The 22,422-nt window shown below is 42.8% G+C and overlaps 1 protein-coding gene across 1 annotated transcript in view; it reads right to left on the reverse strand.

Moving 5' to 3' along the window:
* Window positions 1-22,422, reverse strand: part of gmds (GDP-mannose 4,6-dehydratase) — a 171,889-nt gene that overhangs the window by 144,043 nt on the left and 5,424 nt on the right. Inside the window, exons 2-4 of the mRNA XM_034146121.1 lie at window positions 16,534-16,578; window positions 13,764-13,851; window positions 12,163-12,272 (exon numbers count right to left, since the gene is read on the reverse strand). Coding sequence (XP_034002012.1) covers window positions 12,163-12,272; window positions 13,764-13,851; window positions 16,534-16,578 — 243 coding nt within the window. The remainder of the gene's footprint in view (window positions 1-12,162; window positions 12,273-13,763; window positions 13,852-16,533; window positions 16,579-22,422) is intronic.

Consider the following 22,422-nt stretch of genomic DNA (forward strand, 5'->3'; position numbering starts at 1 on the left):
CCTAAAATACAAATGTTACTGTCGAACAAAGAAAATAAGCAATTACTCAGAATTGAGAAGCTGTAAACAGCATTCCTTTAAATAATGTATTTTTGGATAAAAAGAATGATTACTATAAATTCTATTACATCTGTAAATGTAATTATTTTATACCTGGGTTAGCCCTTTTTAGTAACATATTTATATATTTGTTTTCATTGAATAACGCTGCATCTTCTAGATTAAAATGTAACATTTCTAAAAACAGAAAAGAAGCAATTCTTAACATTTGAGAAGTTGAACCCTGAATATTTAGCATTTTGTTTAACCGAAGATTAATTAATTTATTGTCACACATTTTTGATTCACTAATCAATATATATTTAAATAGATAATTCATTTTCAATTATTAGGTTGCCGTTTAATTGCCTATGATAAAGTTTGATCCTATAAATGCAAAAGTACTTTTTATTCCCCAGACCGGACTGACTTCAGTTAACAGTGGCTCACTGCTGCCATCTATGAGCCAAAGGTACAAATACATGTGCACTTTGTTCAATGTTGGCTTCTGTATTTCACCAGAACAAGACAGCTGATCTGGAATATTTGGAGTTTGATTTGGTTTACTGACATAGATGCAATCATATTTAGCTTTCTGATACTATTTATTGACAGAGTGTCTTGACTTAACAATCCTCAACCCACCCCATCCTTTCTCAAACTGCATTTTCCCAACTTTGCTGGAAAACAGAAAAAGAACTGACTCATGAGCGCAGCGTCGAATGTGACCCACAAAGCTCAACCACAAAACATTCCCTGAATCTGAACGAGGAAAGTGCAGACGTTGTTTCTCTTGGCCCAAAAGAGGCTATTCTTAAACTAAAGTTCACTTTGGATCCAGGACAGGCAGGCTGATTCTTACGAAGGCCTAACCTTTCCAAACAGGGATCGGTCTGCTCAGGGAGTTGTTCTGACCGCTGACTACCAGCCCACCAACGCAACACGGCCCTGTTTCTGCTCATTCAATAGGAGAGACGCATGAGAAAATGTTGCCTCAGAGATTATACTTCATCTCCCTTTGGCCAAAAAAAGAAACACCAGGATTCTGATCCTGAAAGGCAATTTTAAAACAATGGAAAACATGGCACCTTATCCACACACAAACCGCACACATGCAGCTAATGAGTCCTAAGAGACAGAAAACACACACTTCAGTGAGGAATTTGGAAATTTGGTTCTTTGCGGTTCTTTATCCCAGTGAGGTACAATTACCGCAGCAAGCGTGCCACTGAAGGCTGATTGGACGGGAATAATATAAACACCAATCAGAGAGTGAGTAAACCCGGCCAATGGGCTGTTACGGAGAGGAGACCGCTCATCATTCACCAAGGGCTTCCTTCACTTCCTGTGAAAAAAAAGTTTCTAATAAAGAAATGTATGAACTGAGAAAAAAAAGGTGTTATTTACTTTAAGATCAAATGCGCAAGAATTGGGAAATAAAGGAACTTTCACATTTACAATTTTTGCTATGAACATTCCTTGAGCTTTGTGTCGACGTTTATTTAAGAAAATGTGATGATATGTTTTTACTACGAAGCTGCGAAATTGGTGTTAAAAATGAGTTTCACTGTTCCTGAAAACAATAGTTTCGAGATGTCACTTGTTCAATGCTTTTATCCAAAGCAACTTACATACATTCAGTACATTGGGCAATCCCCACAGGGGCAAATTGGGGATGAAGTGTCTTGCCCAGGGACACAACGACATGCTGACTGCAGTGGGATTCAAACTCGCTCTCCCCTGATCCGAAGATAGGGGAGCTCACTGAGCCACAGCATCTTTTTTGGGATAGTTTAATGGCGATTTTAGAGGGATTTCCTACCTTTTCAACACCTCAAAGCCTTCTTTAGTTTAGTATTTTCCTCCATTCTTAACTGAGGATTTGTGCCAATGTTTGTTTTTTTATTAGCCTAAAAGCAAAAGTGAAGGCATTTGAAATAGCAATGTTGACTTGCTATGACCTAAAACGAAAAATCTGGTTTTGAGCTTCCTGACAATGCATATCTTACACAAATTAGTATTGGCCCAGCAGGAAAGTCTTTGAATGTATTGCTTCTATCCATTTCAAAATCGAGAAATGTTTAACTTAATCCTATAGAGTTTTAAAAAGACCTCCTATGAATAATTCCAACCCAAAAAAGGTGCATTTACTGTTTATCTGAAAAAAGAAATTCCCAAATATTGGTAAAAAAAAATTCTCCTTTTTACTGTAACGCAAGCCTGTACTTTTTGGAGCATAGTGGCCAGTATTGTGTAAAAAAAATTCATCCTTTATAGTTAAAGTGCTAATAAGGCAGGAAGTAGTGGCTTTAAACAAGCTACATAATCCGCAACCACTATCACAACCTACTGGATGACACACAGGGAGTCAAAACAACTGAATCACATAACCAACAAAGACAGCATAACATGCCCACAAACTGTAGTAAGTAGTGGTATTACAGCCGTAGTGTGAGAGTAAACTGCTGGCAGGCTTAAGCCTATAAACAAATCAACACACCGAGTAAACAGTGCAGAGCTTTGTGGGGAAACAGGCGTGTTATATCCTGTGTGTGTATCTGGCGTGGGAGATTCGACAAACCCGGATGGGGGAGAGACCAAAGGGTAGCGGAGAGTGAGAAACTGTAAGAAGATGATAGGAGGACGATAAGTCCTTGTGAAGAGGAATTCGGATATGGATAATGAAGGATATAGATGAATGAAGTCTGTCTCCTGAATGCAATGTGCACTTTTATCACAAAAGTCTTCAAAAATGGACTGTAGACCCAGTGCTGCTCTCACCTCTTCAAACTCTTTCCACCTTGTCTCTCTCTTTATATCCCCCCCTTCGCTTTTCCTGTCATGAGCGAGTGTGTTAATAATTTAGCCCGTCTCCTCGTGTGTCTTTGTCTGACAGCTGCAGGTGGGATAACTCTCAGAGAGACCAATGTTGAGGGGTTATGTTCACGGCTTTCCTGTGCAGCGGTTCAGTGGGAGAACACAATGGGGTGGTGTTGAACCCTCAGATGCAGAACAGATTACTGCGAGCAGTCTGTGAGCACTTCCCCATCTCCAGATTCATGCATATTTTGCGAGTGAAGAATCTATATATTCCAGTTATTTCATTGTCAGATTAATAATGAATTAATTCATGATAGTGTTTATTTTTGGTCGGTAAATCAAATTCATACATATGTAAGGTAGGCAGATCAAAGCTTACATTGTCCAATATTTTGGTTTGTGACCAAATAATGACCAAACTAATGACATCAACCTAAAATATACTTATAAAGTAATAAATAGCACATGTTAGCATGCTAAAATAAAAAATGGTGGACATGGTAACAGCACAGTACAGGTGGCTTTAGTTATGTTCCTCGCTTCCTTTGCAAACAGTGTATTATTTCATTGTTTGTACAATTCATCTTCAGGTCTAAGTACATACGCAATGACTTTTCGGATGATGCAAATATAATCTAATCCATCCCCGCAGTTTATACAGTACTAGTTGAGGTAGTATGGAGCACTATAATAAACATATCCACCAGAAACCCTCAAATGAAATAGTGTTTTTAAAAAGTATTTTGGCCATCTTTCCTGTGGCTTATAACATATGTGGAATACTGTTTTCGGGAAAGATCAAACTGATCAACTCTCCTGCTGTTACGGTCACAAAGTAAAGACATAATATCCCTTCTGTTTTGATCTTGTGCTGCTCTTTTGATACTGCAGCTGGCTGCCTTGCTGGCCCCTCCAGTGTCCGTCCACTATTCCCTGTCCACATCTGCCCCTGCAGCATTAGAAAATAACCTTCACTGTGTTCTCAGTGATGACTCACTACAGCGGAAACAAGCACCCACACACACCCGATACTACAAACCGATACTACAACTCAAATCATTCAGAAGGGATTCTATGTAAGACGGAAGGAGCGTGGAGAGGGATGATGGGAAGGAAGAGAGAGGTGCCGAGTATTTGCTGTGAGTGATCTTTTCCTCTGTGGTGGGAAATTGACTGGAAATTGCTCCACAGCATTCTGCCAGTAATCCAGCCGGCTCAGCTGTTCAGGGCGGGCAGCATGTGGTGAGGCGCTACCAGAGCCCGTTTATTGGTGTGGAAACAAATAAACACAGAGAGCCTGGTACAGGTACAGAGATGTTCTGTCACTCAGTGTGTGTGTGGCCTGAGGATGATGTACCATGTGGGAGGCTGGAGCAGAGTCACGGCCTCTGACCAAAAAGGATGTGGAGAGAGGAGTCATCGCTCATTCTCCCACTCTCTGCTTTTTCTGTCTGTCTGTTTTCCCCTTGGTCATTTTTTTACATTTCCTCTTTGATGCTATTAGAGATATTACCAAAATAACATCTTTATCACTTTATAATATTTGCTATACTAACACTGCGTTACATTTATTTGTTTGTTTTTTCTCAGAGCTTTCATGGACTGAAACATAATAATTATTTTCAATATTAAATAATCTTTTCTTGATTGAACATCAGGTCTAAAAACATTTATTAGAAATGAGTGAAACAGTCCATGTTGACGTCTTCAACTTCTGTCCAGCAAACAGGGAGAAGATATTAAAGGTCCCATGTCATGCTTTTCCGGTTATTACCCGTTCCCTTGTGTGTTATGAAGGTTTTTATGCATGTAAACGGTCTGCAGAGTCAAAAACCCTCAAAGTACAGCCTGTAGCGAGTAAAACTCTAACACAGAAAAGACCTCCCCAAAACGCCTCGTTGGAGATTTCTCATGTTCTTCCTGGCCATCGTGACGTCTGGATACCCAGTAGCCACGCCCAGAGCTATGACGCGATACGGTCATGCGGTACCCGGAACCAAATGGACAAATCCGTGGAGCCGTTACGTTACGTCCGCGGAGCAGTTACGTTAAGCCCCCGCTGATTGGTCCAAATTGACCAATCCACGGACTTCCTCACACACAGGCAGCTCTGCTGATTTCTCCTCCCTGGCTGCAGGCTGATAACAGACAGTTGGGATCACGGCGAAATTCTCTCTGTAGACCCATTCTCACAGAGTTTATCAACCTTTTTCTTACTCAATATCAAGCCACACTTATTGTTTTTACTTCGGCTGTGACTTTGTGTGTGCTCAGGATGAGTTTGGCTGTGTTTCGCTGTGTATCGCTAAACAAGGAAACAACACCTCCACGGAGCTCAGTGCGATTCACAACGTCCAAGGTTCAAGGTTCAAGGTTCAAGGTTCTTTATTGTCAATCTGACATAGCTACAGAGTAATTATGCAGTTGAAAATCTTATGTCACAGGCTTCTCCAACAATGCAACATAATAACATAACATAATAACAATAAGAGCATGAGCAATACAAAAATAATAATAGTTATAAAAATGAAATAAAGTTATGATGTGGAATAGTGCAGTATGAGTCTATATACAAGTTATTGGAATGATATATATATATTAGGTATTAGATACATACTACTGAGTAGCAGTTGAATGTTTGATGTTGTTTCAACAGTTCAATTTTTTAACAGTCTCACTGCCCGCGGGAAGAAACTGTCTCCGAATCTTCTTGTCCTTGCCAGGATGCTGCGGTAACGTCTGCCAGACGGCAACAGAAAGAACAGTTTGTGGCTGGGGTGATGGGGGTCTTTGATAATCCGTAGTGATTTCTTCCTGAGCCGCTGGGGATAAAGGTCCTCCATGGATGGCAGCTCCGTCCTGGTGATGTGCTGTGCAGTTTTCACCACCCTCTGTAAAGCCTTACGATCGAGGTCGGTGCAGCTGCCGTACCAGGCCGTCATGCTGCCAGTGAGGATACTCTCTATGGAGCACCTGTAGAAGTTGCAGAGTATCCTGGGATCCATTTTGAACCTCCTCAACCTGCGGAGGAAGAAGAGCCGCTGTCGAGCTTTCTTGGTGATGGTGGTGGTGTGAAGAGACCATGTCAGGTCCTCAGTGATGTGGACCCCAAGGAACCTGAAGCTTTTGACTCTCTCCACCGTAGTCCCATTGATGGCGATGGGGGCGTGTCCCTCTCCCTGCTGCTTCCTGTAGTCCACAATCAGCTCCTTTGTTTTGCTGATGTTGAGATGGAGGTTGTTCTCCTGGCACCAAGATGTCAGGTTTTCGACCTCCTCTCTGTACGCCGTCTCGTCATCGTCTGTGATCTGGCCGATGACGGTCGTGTCATCAGCAAACTTCACGATGGTGTTGGAGCTGTGTGTGGCCACGCAGTCTTGGGTGAACAGGGAGTAGAGGAGAGGGCTGAGCACGCAGCCTTGAGGGGCACCGGTGTTGAGAATCAGGGTGGAGGATGTGCTATTTCCCACCCGCACTGCCTGGGGTCTGCCCGTCAGGAAGTTCAGGATCCAGTCACAGAGGGCGCTGTTGAGCCCGAGGTCTCTGAGCTTGATGGCCAGCTTGGAGGGCACAATGGTGTTGAATGCTGAACTGTAGTCAATGAACAGCATTCTCACATATGTGTTCCTGTTCTTCGGGTCCAGGTGTGAGAGGGCAGTGTGGAGGGTGAGGGCTATGGCGTCGTCTGTGGACCTGTTTGCTCTGTAGGCAAACTGCAGGGGGTCCAGAGATTCAGGGAGGGAGGAGGTGATGAATAATTTGACTAACCGCTCAAAGCACTTCATTATGATGGAGGTGAGTGCTACTGGGCGGGTAGTCGTTGGGGCAGGTGATGATTGTCTTTTTGGGGACAGGAATGATGGTGGAGTGTTTAAAACATGTGGGGACTACAGACTGCAGCAGGGACCTGTTGAAGATGTCTGTGAACACCTCTGCCAGCTGAACTGCACACACCCTGAGAACACGGCCAGGGATGCCATCAGGTCCAGGAGCCTTGTGTGGGTTAACCCTTTTAAAGGATTTACACACATCTGCCCTATTTAAAACAAAAGGGCAGTGTAGCTCCTGGTCCCTCTGTACCTCCACAGCCTGGCTGCTCTCAAAGCGTGCAAAAAAACTGTTTAGCTCATCTGGGAGAGATGCGCACGCAGACACTCCCGCAGCACCCCCCGCTGCTCCTTTGTAGTCAGTCATTGTCCTTAGTCCCGCCCACATATTCCTAGTGTTACAGCCTTTGAAGTCAGATTCCACCTTGTCTTTGTACTGTCTCTTTGCATTTTTAATTGCTCTCCGGAGATCATACCTAGACTTCCTGTACTCCTCCAAATCTCCCGCTGTGTGCGCGAGAGTGCGCGCTTTCAGTTTGCCGCGCACCTCACCGTTTACCCAGGGCTTTTGATTTGGGAATGTCCGTACAGAAACCTTCGGTACCACGTCATCGATGCATTTCCCAATGTAGCAGATGACAGTGTCCGTGTGTGTGTTGATGTTATTGTCCTCAAACACACTCCAATCCGTAGATGCAAAGCAATCCTGCAGTGCTGAATCTGACTCCTCGCTCCATCGCTGTACTGTCCTTGTTATCGGTCTGTCCCTTTTAAGTTTCTGCTTGTACGCAGGCAACAACAGTAGTGAGATATGGTCTGATTTGCCGAAGGGAGGGCGAGGGAGAGCCTTATATCCATTCCGGAAAGGGGAATAAACATGGTCCAGTATGTTTCCCCCGCGCGTCGGGAAGTTGATGTGTTGGTAATATTTTGGCAAAACCTTCTTCATGTTGGCGGTGTTGAAATCTCCGGCCACAACGAACGCCGCATCTGGCCGTGAAGTCTCGGTTTTATCAATAAACCCAAACAGCTGATCGAGTGCCGTGTTGTTGTCGGCGAGTGGCTGCGGCGGGATATACACTGCTGTTATCACAACAGATGTGAATTCCCTCGGCAGATGGAAGGCCCGACATGAGATCATGAGGTGCTCGAGATGTGCGGAACAGTCCGATGAAATAATCTTCACATCTGAGCACCAGTTGTTGTTAGTCATTACACACACACCGCCTCCCTTACTTTTCCCCGAGTTAGCAGTCCGGTCCTGACGAAAAATAGAGAATCCGTCAGGGACAATAGCGGAGTCCGGGATAGCGGGGTTGAGCCAAGTCTCAGTGAGAATTAACACGTTACAGTTCTTAGTGTCCCGTTGAAAAGCAATCCGGCTTCTGAGTTCATCTAGCTTATTTTCAATGGATTGAACATTAGCCAGAAGAATACTCGGAAGAGGGGGCCGATTCTCTCGTTTTCTCAGTCTGACCAGCAACCCGGCCCGGCATCCCCGCTTTGTCTTCTTCTTGCGTCTCTCAGGTAGAACAGCAACAGGTAGCCATGGTGAATCTCCATTGTTTGTCGGAGGGTTATTATTGTCCACGAAGTTTCGCAATTGGAAAAGTTCCTCTCTGCTACATTGTATGGCAGAGTAGGTGCGGTCGGCTAGCATGTTGCGAACCATGTTAAAAGTAAAACGGCAAAAGTAAAAGAAATATGTACAAAATACGAAAATGGGCAAAGTTGGAGAGGAGCACGTAGACGATGCGGCCATCTTCACCGGCGCATCACATGTGTGTACGTCCCGACCAATCAGAGCACACTGTGCTCACAGGGAGGGTGGGGGCTGGAGCTATTGGAGCTCTAACGAGCCGTTAAAGGCAGAGAGTGAAATTCAGTGAATACACGTAGTTTACAGAGATGCTGTATGAGAAACCAATGTGAGTTTGGAAAATTGCACAGTATAAATCTATTCTAGTAGACCTCAACAATGGAATTATGATCAGTGGAAATGGCCCATGACATGGGACCTTTAAGTGTAAATTGCTTAAAAAGAGGGACTAGCAGTTCATGCTCACATTGGAAAATGTGCGGACCAAACCAGAGCGAAAAAGAGAGTGGATGAATATTGGACAACTTCATCAGGTGGAGACAAACACAATTCCAAATGAAAAATCATCATACTGCATGATGTGTCTGTTTGATGTGTAAATAAGCTAGTTTACATTTCAGCCACAACCACTTTCCGTCAAACATTTGTTTTGTTTGGCCTGCCTAAAAAGGGGCAAAAAGTGTTTTAAGTCAGATTTAGTTTCATACTGATATTGAAAAAATAAAATAGATCATTGAATAACTAAAAACAGAATTTGAAACTGAAAGGTGGGAATGTTTGACGTTTTTCCTTAAAACTGAGAAATTCAGCAAAGCTTTGACTCTATCCCAGAGATGTGCAGGACGACCTGAGAAAATGATCACCACATAATGATGAAATGAAACCAGTGAAAAGCAGCGTCTCATGTTTGTATTACAAATAGTCTAAAATGGCCTATGACCTAACTAAACTCTTGGCTACGTATCCCACCCTGTGGTGAAGGAGGATCAGTGCTGCCTGGAGACTGTGTGTCAGACCCCGGTGTGGAGGGGCAGGAGGAAGGGGCGGGCCCGAGGGATCTCGTGGGATCACCGCAGAGCTCCGAGACAAAAACGACATTGTGGCACAGACTAACCCATCCAAGAAAACATTACTTCCTGTCCCATCAGCTCCAGCGTCCCCCACACATGAGCTGCTTGATTCCCAGAACTGAGAGCCTTTTTATTCAGTCAGTACTGACCATATGCACACACTGGAACTCAGTGAAATATATTTGAGGAGGAACCAGCAACCACTAAGTTTCAAGTTGACTTGACAATAACAACTATAATAGAGAAGGTTTCACCTTTACTAGATGTTACAGTGAGAAAAAAATAAGTCAAGAAAAAAAAGGAGATAAAGTGAAAGAAGAGCATTAAAAGAGCTTTACATATGTATTATAAGGTTTTATAAAAAATATCTATTCACTTGAGTATTGCGATATAGTATTGCATTTTTTTTACTATTGTGAGATGTTGAGATTCTTGCCAATAAGTAACAGCATTTAAGTATGGGACCATTACTATCAACTACTACCTTCAATTACTGCTGAGAAAGTAAAACTCCAGTTCAAGGAATCATATTTCTTATCTTGCAGTCACTGGCTACAACTCATGTTATTTATGCTATGAAAATAAACTTTAAGAGGCAGCTTGACATACCAGCCAATCCTTCTTTGAGTTCTATTTAAAGGTGGGGTAGGTAAGTTTGAGAAACCGGCTCGAGATACACTTAAGCAATAGCTCACTTCAGGCCGTGGTATATGCTCATTATATCACAGCTAAGGGGTGTGGTTCGGCCCGACGCGAAGCGGAGGGTCGACAACCCCCTTAGCTGTGATATAATGAGCATATATCACGGCCTGAAGTGAGCTATTGCTTTTATAAAACGGTTACCAAGTGTGGCAATATGAAAGAAAAATACACACTCTAATTTAAATAGTTTTTATTAGTAAATAATGATGTTCAAAATAAAATAGTCCCTCTGTTGCCTTCTGCACGAAACATAGTGCGAGGTGGTTGCTATGCAACAACACTAACAACAGCTAGCAAACATATTAGACAGAGAGCGTTGATCCATTATTTGGCTATTTATTTACATTAATGTGTATGTTGCCGTTTATTGTGCACCCACTGAAAAACTGTCCAGCATCAGTAGCATGGCTTACGTGGTTACTTGTATAGGCTGAGGTTGTTCTAGGCTGTTGCTTGGCGTGGCGAGAATATTGCTCCACTTTCTCCGGTCCCCGAGATTCGGCTTCCAGTAGCTCTGGAGAGAGCTTTCGCACCTGTGGCCACTAACGGTCATAATTTCTCTGCTTTGTTTCAAGACCCGCATCAGAAAGCTTTTGAATGGTGATACTTTTCCAGTTGGTCTACCTGCTCTTCACATAGCTCTACATGTCGTCGTTTAGGTGCTTTTTGTTCTGGAGATAGGCACTCCTCAATCCACTCCTCCATAGTAAGACCCCGACCCCCCCGGAGGTCGAAGTTAATCTTAAATGTTTTTGCGGACCTTTTTGATTACAGATTTGAAAACATCGTTGCTTGCTTTAAAAGTAGCACAATTCATTATGTCAAACCTTGGAAAGTATCTAAATATCCCTGCCCTAATGTCAAAGGAACTGCACACTGAATATGTTTTTGCCGTTTGATGTCTATGTCTGGACCGCTGCGTAAAAAGGAGGGTTTCTGCCCCGTTACTTCTCCGCTGCTTTCTTGTTCCAGAAGAGCAAACTGCAGGCAGTTTGCTTTTCAGCCCAACTGTATACTGTTTATCTCAGACGCGGAGGGATACTGAGTTGTTGTGAAAAGTAACTTACAATTCTACCCGTGGTATACGCTCAGTATACCACGGCTAAGAACCAATCAGATTGCTTGATTTTACTTGTCCGTTTTATAATTTTTGTTATATTCCATGGAATGCTCTTAACATCCCGATAGCAATAAATATCTTAAGTGCTTTGACAAAAGATCCATTAAAAAATGTCATCTGTGGAAGCCGCAGTACTGTAAAAAGCACGACCAATCATTTTAGCCGGCCCGGCTAAAATAACTGGATGGCCTACCTGCCTGTCAGCCTTCCATCTGTGCACAAACTTATCTCGTGCACTCATTGGTCATGTGCGCGTTCGTGTGTGTTGGAGGAGGGGCTTTGTCAGGAAGTGGCAGATTTTTTCCGGCTGTGTATTTTCAAATTTTAGCGCACTCGAGCTGGTTTCTCCAAAATTACCTACCCCACCTTTAAGGGGAACTTCACATATCAAAGTCCGAAATATGAAAAGATCCCTTGTAGCACGCTGCTCATCTCTGCTTAGGGCTAGCTGCTGGAGGCTACCACTGTTAGCATAACACGTTTGAATATCCAAAGGTACTTTCTATATAATCAAATTTCAAGTAAAACACTTTAAAATGTCTTGTGTAACATGGCAAGTCCCATACCATATGTGCAAAATGCAATTGTCAGCATGGCCCTGGTCGGATTGATGATGATAGAATACCTCTGAATGAAACCTACATATAGCAAAAATAAACATATTGTGCTTACTGTGATGGAGTACAAATCACACAAACCAGATCACCACCTAAAACAGTAAGCAACCTCTAACACCATCTCATTTTACATAGTGAGTCATCTGGTCTATTTATTTATTGTGGCAAGTGCAAGTGCTTCATGACACTATACAGAAACCAGTTTTACTCTGGAAGTTAACTGTTACTGTCATCAGCCCTTTCCCATGTAAAGTGATTCCACAAAGGTAAGTGAGTAAACTATCAGAACCATGATGGCCTTCATTCCGAGGAACACAGAATAAAGCTCCATGAGAGTGCTGGAGATGTGTTGGTAAGATCACAGTACCTTGACATGACTCTGAGCGCCCAGGTTGTAGATCTCGGACGGCTTCACCTGGTTGATGATCTTCACCAGGCACGTGCTGTCCGTCAGATCGCCATAATGCAACTTCATGTCTAACAAAGAGAGGGACAAACAGTAAGTTCAACTATTTTGGTGTTCTCCTGTGATGACCCGTCTCAAGTGGCCACAAGATTAGGAAGACGAAGCAGAGAAGGCAATAAGCATAATAGCGCCCCTTTAGTAAGGATTTAACGGAAAATATGTTAAACCAGATTAAAAGTAACCAAATGATGTTCCCAAATTAAATCGTTAAATGAAAATCTGAAAAGTGGAGGAGGTGGGATTGGGTGTTGTGCAAGAATAGCATAACGGTAAACGAAGGCAACATAACCAATCCAGATAGTGGTGTGCCCTGTAGAGAGCAGCAGAGATTGATTACACTGCAGCCATATATGCAACCCAGGAGTACATGTGGAACCACAGCTCAAGCTTATCAGTCACCAGAGCAAGCAGGAGCCAGCTAAAGTACATTTTATCAAACAAATTATGTATTTTCAGTTTTTAAATCAGTGTTGAATGCATGTGTTGTAAGCACCAGGCAAAGCTTTACAGTAAACTAAAGCAACATAATCAAATCATAATGTGCTGTACCTGTCGAGGGGAACATAAAGAGGGGTCATTACAAGAGTAACTTTAAGTTATTTGAAGATGTCTTTTTTTCTCTAATATCCATAAAAGATCAGTTTTTCTGTGATGTGTGCATGTGCTTTTCTGCAGCCTAGAGAAATTGATATTTTTCTGAGGTTTTAAAGTAACAGGCTCCTATTTCTATACTGTCCTGACAATTGGATATACATATAAACTGCCTGTGTTTATACTTCTATACAATTTGATGTTTATATTCTCATGGTGAGGGCTTTGCAGATCTGATGGTGCCAAAAAAAAGTAAATTGTTTTCCGGTATCTGCAGCTGTTGCATTTGGATGATCAATGGTATTTTGTATCACGGCAAAACACAAGTCATTTAATTTCTCTAAGGTGACAGACAATATCTAAAGGTGTTTGTGACACTGCAACTCTTGGGGTTTATCGGAGATTGTATGGAAAGACAGACTAAGAGTCTCGACTCCCTAGAACATGAACTAGCCAAAAACCCCCGGATATGGGAGCCGCCATCTTGAAGTGACTTAATTTGAAGCCAGTAGTGATGGGGGGCTAAACCTCAACCTCACCAATGTTATGCCTAATCTTACCAACAAAGGTACAGGCCAATCAGAGGCAAAGAAGGGCGGTCCATGCCTTCGCCATAGTAGAAAAATAATACACCTGTCAGACTCAATGGAAACACGGTCATAGTCATTGCTGTAAGCGTGAAAGCCAGCGTGCTGCTACGTTTCTACAGTAGCTGTTTTGCTAGATTTTCCACTGTCAGAAAATGAACACGCAGTAAACATCTTAGCATTAAGAGCTGCCTAAAAACATATGTATTTGACGTGTAATTCGATTTTTGTTTTGTATTGCCCATCTGCTAACATGCGTGGTTTATGTCTTCATCTGTCAATGGTTTCTCTGGGGAGACGTCATGGTGTGAAAAGTGTACTCACTGCCTTCGGTGTGCGTCTGTGGGTTCTGGTAGAGATGCTCAATGCGACCCGTGTTGAAAGAGCTGGAGCGTCGCAAAATACCATGAACCTGTGAGAAGAAAAAGAGAGGCTTTAGGCTTTATCAGTGTTTCCCACAGATCTGACATTAACATTAACCTTTCTGTTGGTCGCTTGTTAGCAGACCCCTCACGCCATGGCAGAGCGAACAGGTACAGGCAGGGCCCATAGTGATAGCCCTATAGTCTAAATATACTACCCACAAATAAACATATGGACATGGGTTACTATTTAAAAAAAATGGTAAATGTATTTAGGAAACTATCCATGTGATTTTAAGTGGGGGTGGACCTCAAATCCTCTAGGGGTGTCCGGGGGCATGCTCCCCTGGTAAGATTTTTTATTTTATTTTGGAGTTAAATGCATCAATCTGGTGCACTTTGAGGGGAAAATAAAGAGACTAGATATATGGGAACACCTATATGAAACAGAACTGTATACATTTCAATAATCATAAAGTGTATCTTACCTTTTTTCCCCTAGTTAACTTTTTAATTTTTTATTCATGCATATTTTACTAATCACTGCCCCCTCAAATGGAAATATGTGTTTACATAAATGGTGACCAAACCGTTTGAGACCCACTGAGAACTTAGACTAAGTTAACTATCTAAACACTCAGAGAGTCCTTTACCTCACCTGAGCTGAGGTTATCCCGAGCTTGAATGACACACAGAGACCAATCGAGGGCTTTGATTTATGATCTGTATGACAGTGGCCATGTCGGCAGGCCACATCATGTAGACAGCCAGTCACCCTGTGTGAGGCAGGCCACTTAACAGGCCAGGCCATCGGGAAACCCCCCGGTCCTCCCGATGGCCAGTCCGGGACTGGGTACAGGAGGCGTAGAGCGAGGGATCATTGTCCACAAGTTAATCGATCGCAGATGGCGTTGTGGTCACGGATGAAAAAACCTAAATGGGTCGCGAAATATACTTGGGCGGCTGTTAATATACCTGGGCGGCCCGCGTGGGAAACCCTGCTTTATTATACCATATTTATTTACACCACTTCAGATTAACATTATTATAACTATAACCTTGCTTTGTTAACTTTGTGAAACTTGTATATTTTCTTGAAACACATTTTTGTGTGTTTTGTTGCTAATTTTGTGCAGCTCCAACACAGTAAAGAACACCCACCCAAGAAAATATCTCTTCATTATTACAAAGCATTGAGTTACCCTCACATGTATTGAAGAAGCTAAGGGGTGCGACTCATTGTTTAAAGTTGACCCTAACCCCAGCCAGCAGCAACACAGAGGGAATTGAGAAAGATTCAATGTACTACTTGCAAACTATGCAAATATCCTCTGAAGCCCCGAGGCGAAAAGTACATGATAGGTGGTTTACAAAATGTTGAAAGGTCAATCTAAAACAAAACAGAGAGCTATTCTACGGTCACATGTCAAGATCCCATTTTGTAACAGATGGTTTCAGAATTGTTTAATTAAAATGGTTCTGCAATCAGATCCAGGATCCTGTTAGGGAGCCAATCTGGTATTGAAATATGAAAATATTTGAGTTCATATTGTTATTACCTAAAGAGGCCATATTATGCTTTCAGGGTTTTTTCCCCCTTTCATGTAGTGTGTTGGACTGGACTGAGAAAAATAAAGAACTTATTGAACATTAAAGCATGTCACAGTAGAGGCACACAATACTAATATACTTTAATATGAGCCAGAGTTTTTATTTCTAGGCTTATCTTACATTTTAGGGTTTGTGTACAATGTCTCAATGTCATGAACACTGCATTTAACTAAAGCTTGTCATGTTAACTGTATTATCAGTATTTTGTTTGGCAAATACAGTGTTTTACAAAAGTTGGTAATAACAGTATTGTGACTCATGGCTCCAGCTATCTTTGTTTTTGAATGCTGCCTGTGATCTAGGATCTGTTCTCCATGTTCTGAGGGGGGGTAGTGAGGAAGCTCTGCTCAGGAGAGATAACAGAACCTGATCCAAGGGGAGTCCATTAGTGGGAGGCTGCTGTGCCCTAACCTCACTTCCTTTATTCACTGTGTACTTCCTGCCTGCCTGCACGCTCCTCTTTAATGCCCCCCCCCCCTCTACATGCAGCATCTCCAACCTGGACCCAGTCCACTTCCTCTCCAGGCTGAGCTGAAGCTGGGTGAAGGTGTGTGAGGGAAATGAAGTCATGCAGCTACTGTCAGGAAAACACAATGTGCCCTGGTGCAACACGTATGCTTATGCAAGTGTGTCGTACTGTATGTATGGTCACTTTTCATGGGTGTGAAGCTCAGGCCGAAGCCTTACGTAGCAGTAACAGCTTGTTAACCTCCGCCTGCAACCACAGGCTGTTGACTCTCTGCGCTCCTAAAAACACATCGCGCAGCAGGTGAAAGTGAGTGACCTCAATCGTATGGCCGTATAAAAACAACCATTTCCCTGTTAATGGTGTGACCCAGGGGTAAAAGGTGAGGGGTCAACAGGCTTGAAGCAGCACAAAGGGCCTTATCAGGGTGAGGTGTGAGTCAGCCTGCGTACGAAGTCACGTTACGTCACGGTCCCTCAGGAGCTCCCACACGCCGCTGTGGCTGGAAGACGCTTATCGAGGGAATGTCGCTCTGTGTGTGTCTGTGTTTGTTGGCATTGGCGAGCGTCTGCATTCATTTCTGTGTATGTGTGTGTGCGTCTGAGCATTCACAGGACAAATGCTTCATACTGTTACGTCTGGATTCCTCTCTCACCTCGTAGCCTTTAGCGAGCAGGAACTCAGCCAGGTAGGAACCATCCTGAAAGAAAGAAGACAACGCTGATTAAAATGTGTAAAAGAGCATTGCAATTACACTACATTAAGAGTTTCTTGCACTGACTGAATAACAGCAACTTAACCACACGTGATTTTAAAACATCTTTGCCCAGGTTGGGGCGAACAGAATTCATTATCTTTGTCGAGTGTTTTACTCACTAATTTGATAACTTCCCTTAATGATTATCATTACCTATTAATGATATAATGGGATTTAATAAGTGCTGTGATTTTTGTGATCACATCAGTACTTATTTTTGCATTTTCCACCTATGCAGTTTTATGATTTGCTTATCATATCTATGTGTAACAATAAACAAGGAGGTATAACAGAGCAATCCATAGATCTCTGGGCCAAAGGGGGAAATCATCATTTTGAGACTTATACACAATATTAACGGAGGATCAAGACTGGACATGTTTTGCAAATTGAGTACAATCACATTTTTCAGAACATGGTCCGCACCCTAGTACCTAATTATAAAGAAATGTGCTTCTAGCGTGTGTGTTTGATGTTGAAATGTATAGACAATTAGTATTTAAATCTGACAAGTACACAATAAAAGGAAAACATGTGACCTAAAAGAGATTAGAGACCAGAAATTGTTCAGGAAATGAGTGTAAACTTCAGGAAAAATTACTTTTTAATGAAACACAAGTTGGTTTCTGTAAAATAGGTACAGTTATGCTCATTTTGTCATTTTACTGAGAATTACGCCAATATGTCCAAATGTAGTGTTATATTGGACGTTTTAGAGAGAATGTTCGGGGTTAACTCAACAGAACATTTCTAAATGGACTTTTAATCTGATTATTCTTGATTAAACTGGCTGGTGCAGTGATTGGTTTGAAAGTAAACCTGTAAATTGTTCAAGTCACTGTTTATTAATGTAAACTAAATGGTGTTGGACCAGAACACTCTTCAAACCTCCACACTGGCTGAATACTGAGTCCTTGGATCATTTGGTTGGGGTGTGTGTGTGTGTGTGTGTGTGTGTGTGTGTGTGTGTGTGTGTGTGTGTGTGTGTGTGTGTGTGTGTGTGTGTGTGTAAGAGCGAGCCCTGTCAATAAGGTCTTGTTCCCCTCACCCGTGTTACTCTTCGTCTTTTTTCCCTTCTCAGACTTTCCGACCACACATTCTAGAACACTCTGGAACATTCCGAACTAGTCATGGCATTCATCCCTCAATCCCCCTCACGTATGTGCGCGCACACACGCATACACCCTCCCTGGGTTACCGTCAAGGTGGAGGGCAGTGAGCAGAGGGTTTACAGGGGCTGGAAGTTGGAGGACACCCAAACACCTGGCAGGAGAGTCATGTTTGAAGCGGCATTAAAGGGCCCCTCTCTGGAGAGGCTCTACAGTTGGGGCCACCACTGCGCAACCCAACATCTGACGTTTTTATGATCCTCGACTATTTTGATAATTGATCAATCGTCGAAGTAATTTTTTATGCAAAATAGATACTTCAGAATTTAATAATCTAACATTGGGGCTGGGCAATATATCACATATAGATTACACTACATATTCCCCTAGATGTTGGAAATGGTAATATTGTAATCTTCCTGGTTGTAAAAAGGCAGCATTAAGGTAAAGTAACTTTTCTTAATTTACCAGGCTTTTCTAGCTGTTTTAAAAGATTTGCCGTTATCCAAATAGTCATGATTCAACCCACATTAGTGAGGAAAATGTATCAAAATTATCATGGTTTACATATTATGTCAGAGCATGAATGGTCAACCACAGCATCCTCCGCTCTTTCGCTATCGATGTATTTTGCCAAGTGATATTTTTCATACCGCCCAGTCCTAACAGACTTTGCCAGTCTCAGAGATAACTCCATCCACTGAGGAAGTATTTGAGATGCAGTTCGAAGTTCTGGAATATCTAAACAGGTATTTTCTTGTTTATATTGTTCCATATAACTAAAGGCTGCTGTATGAACACCCTGAGGAAGGTGTAGGCCAAAGATTTTGTTAATTTTAGCCTCCTGAATAACAGTTATTGGATTTAGACTTGTATGTCTGCTGTTTCGACCTGAAGTTAAACTTGATGTGCTAAACAATTCTAACTTCTTGAACAGAGACACAAGTAGCAAGTGTATGTTTTACGAGTTGAATAAAAAACAATGTATGGCTCGGTACTACCTAAAAGTATTCTTAAGATCATTTATAGTTCTGCAGGTTGAGCTCTCAGGTTGTGTGGTCGTTGACACTGATGCCCAACCTGTTTCTGCCTTATCCGGGGGTGGGGGGCTGGGCACAGGCACTGGCAGCCCCTCATCCGTCCCCACGGTGTTCAAAGCTATGGCCGGTGTCATGTTTTCCTGCCCCAGTGCCAGGGTCAAAGCGCTCCACGCCAGACCAATATGGAAAACAAGCCTGAAGAGCTGCAGCTCTGTTTCAAAACAAGAAGCTCCTTTGAGGCCGTATTAGCCCATAAACCCTGGCCTCACCTCGCTGTTTCCTGTTATGGGGAGCTGGGGAGGGTAGACAAACACACAACACACAAACACACACACACACACACACACACATGCTCACCTGCCAGGTCAAAGTCAAACCACAAGAATCCTCCAAGAATCATTTTGGCATCTAAAGGCCCGGACACACCAAGCTGACACCAAAGAACTGACACAGATGGACCCCGACTGTTGTGTCGCCTCACGTCTCCTGCGTCTTAGCCAACAGTCGCACTGGAACACACCGCAAAGACTTCAGGCGACGGCCAAGAAGCACGTACGAACTGCGCATGCGTGAGAGGCAATAACTCTCCTTACCAGCAGGCGGCGGTAGTGTGTATTCGTCATTCAAAAGAGGCAACAACCGGAAGACAGACTGTGTGATAACCGAGAGAAGAAGAACAGACTGCGTGATATAAACAAACAACAAATAGCGTGTGCGTTCCATTTTCACTCTACAACGAGAAGCTCATGGGGCTTTCCCGAACCTGTGTCGAGAGCTGGAGTTAAAGGGCCCATGTCATGGCCATTTCCACTGATCATAATTACATTGTTGAGGTATACTAAAATAGATTTATACTGTGCAATTTTCCAAACTCACATTGGTTTCGCATACAGCATCTCTGTCAAGCATGTGTATTCAGCAGTATTCACTTTCTCCACTAAACGACTCGTTGGAGCTCTTGCCCCCCCCCTCCCTGTGAGCCTAGTGTGCTCCGATTGGTCAGCTCGGCCACTCGTTCTGATTAGTCAACCACCAGAGAGGCTGCGCCCATGTCAGTGCTTTTCCCGGCTGCTCTCAGCGTAACATCAGTCTTATCATGGCGTCGGTACAGCGGTATATTTTATATACATATATATTTTTAACTGTTGTTATAGAAGAGTGTGACGGCCTCAGGGCCTTTGTCTTACGGTGGGGTGGAGCTGAAGAGGGTAATCAGCGCGATCACGGACACCTCCGTAGCCGGTGCTATTAATCCCAGCGGCCCGGAGTCTCTCTCCAAAGCGGCTGCAGAAGGACGAACTGAGCGACCCTCTCCCCTCGACCACCTGTCTCTGCATTTACCACAATAAATGTGCCGTGGTTTTGTAAACTCGTGTATGTCTCCTTGTCTTTCCGTTGTGGCCTACGAGCTACTCTCATAACAAAGAGTAAGTTATTTTTACCCGTTATAAACTACTACTGTTTGATGAGAAATCAAATCATGGTTTGCTATATATGAATTCAGGGAAGAAAGGATAGGCCTACTAAGTATTTCCATTAAACTTTATTTTTAGAAATGTACAAAATGAACATAAATATACATATATACACGGTATATCATCCATTCCTCCTCCTCGCATCTTGCCTGCGCACAGTCGGTGCGGTGCCTTTTAGCACCCTCAGTAGTAGTAGAATCCCTTCCCCGTCATGGATTGTCCGCCAGGATCTGGCTGGACGAAATCAAATGCAAATCACAAAATATTAGAGAAACTTAGTTGTTTTAGATTCGTTAGTAGTAGTTGTGTAATGAACAGCTTGCCTGCTAATATGCTAACCTAGCTTTGTTTACCTTGGTAGCTAACACGATATGAACGTTAGCTTGGAGGAAAGGCAACTATAATGCAGTGTAATAAAACTACTATGAACAAAAGCTAGTGGTTCATATTAGGCTAGCAATAACGTGTTTATAATTGCAATCGTATACGGGTATTCTGCTACGTTCGGTCATACAATGTAACTTGCATGAATACATTGTTTTGCGCTAGCATACAGCTAGCCTCGTTAGCTACATGCAGTATATGTACGGTCACAATGTACGGTAAATCACAGTACAGTATACTGTATGAGTATTCCGTGTGTGTGACTGCAGACATTCTCCTGCTATGAGATACATGTATGCAAGGCCATCTGCTGACATTGTAGTTGATATATTTAAACGCTAGCAACGTAGCATCACAAAAATGTTTTTCTGACCAAAACTAGCTCTAGCTCCGTGTGTTAGATCGCTACGCCAGCTATAATGTAATTACGTTTCGCGACTGACCGGCAAATCACCCGGAGTATACTGTCAATAGGTATTTTGTGTGTGAATGCAGACATTCTCCTGCTATGAGATACATGTATGCAAGGCCATCTGCTGATATTAGAGTTGATATATGGAAACTCTAGCAACTTAGTTAGCACAGTTAGCACTGTGTCAATGGCTTAGCAGTCCAACACAGTTTACACATTTAAACAGTCTTGTTTGATAAATACACAAATAACAATGCAAACTTACAGGTTGTATACCCAGATCTTCCCCTGCTCCAAACGGTCCAAACAAGCTGTGCATATCCGGCCTCAAACTGGGCAATGTTTTGGAAGCTTTCGTCTGTGAAATGCCGGTTCTTCGAACCTCTGGAGGAGGAACACGACGCTGCTGGTGTGGCCATAGCTCTTCGGGATTGGTCCATTTCGTTCCGGGTACCGCATGACATCAGGCGGTACCCGGAACTAAATGGAAGACTCAAATGGGCAGTGACGTATCTCCAACGAGGCGTTTTGGGGAGGTATTTTCTGTGTTAGAGTTTTACTCGCTACAGGGTGTACTTTGAGGGTTTTGACTCTGCACACCGTTTACATGCATAAAAACCTTCATAACACACAAGGGGACGGGTAATAACCGGAAAAGCATGACATGGGAGCTTTAAATGAAATCTCAGGTTTGCCTTCTTAATAGTTTGTTTGGGTCCCTCACTTCCGTTTCGCTTCTCATGCACTGATTCGCTAGCTGAACAGCCAATCAGAGTGATTTCTTTTGCCGACTGCCTTTGGCCGACTGGGTTTTCGGCCGAAAAGTCGTTGGCACGGCTGAAAAGACACGACGGTGCGGGACACACCAATCTGAGTAGGGCGTGTCGACGGTCATCGTCGGCCTGACGCCCACCGACGGCCAAAATCGGCTTGGTGTGTCCGGGCCTTTAAATACAAGCCAAAAGGCTGGTTTAGGAATAAAAGGGTTACACGATTTTAAATGATAAACCCATTATAGTCTATTATCATCATAATCATTTCTGCAGGGGACAAACCTGTGAAAACAACCCTTCAGGTACAAGTGTAAAACCTTCTACATTCACGGAAAAAAGAGAAATTCACTTTATATTGAGAGTTCTCTCTAATGTGATGCTAAACTAACTTTACATTCTTTTTTACATTTTAAAGACTGAAGTGTGTATTAAAGCTATTTGGAAACATATCATTGTGTGTTGTTTCATACATAAACACTATAAACTTTAAAGTAAGTTTGGTTCTCTATTTCATTGTCAGGAGAAACAAACACATTGCCCTTAAAAAAAACGAATGTGTCTTCGAACAAAGTTCTGTTAAACTAGAAGGGTAAG

The sequence above is a fragment of the Trematomus bernacchii genome, unplaced genomic scaffold (genome assembly GCF_902827165.1).
Source record: "Trematomus bernacchii unplaced genomic scaffold, fTreBer1.1, whole genome shotgun sequence".
In the NCBI taxonomy this organism is placed as follows: domain Eukaryota; kingdom Metazoa; phylum Chordata; class Actinopteri; order Perciformes; family Nototheniidae; genus Trematomus; species Trematomus bernacchii.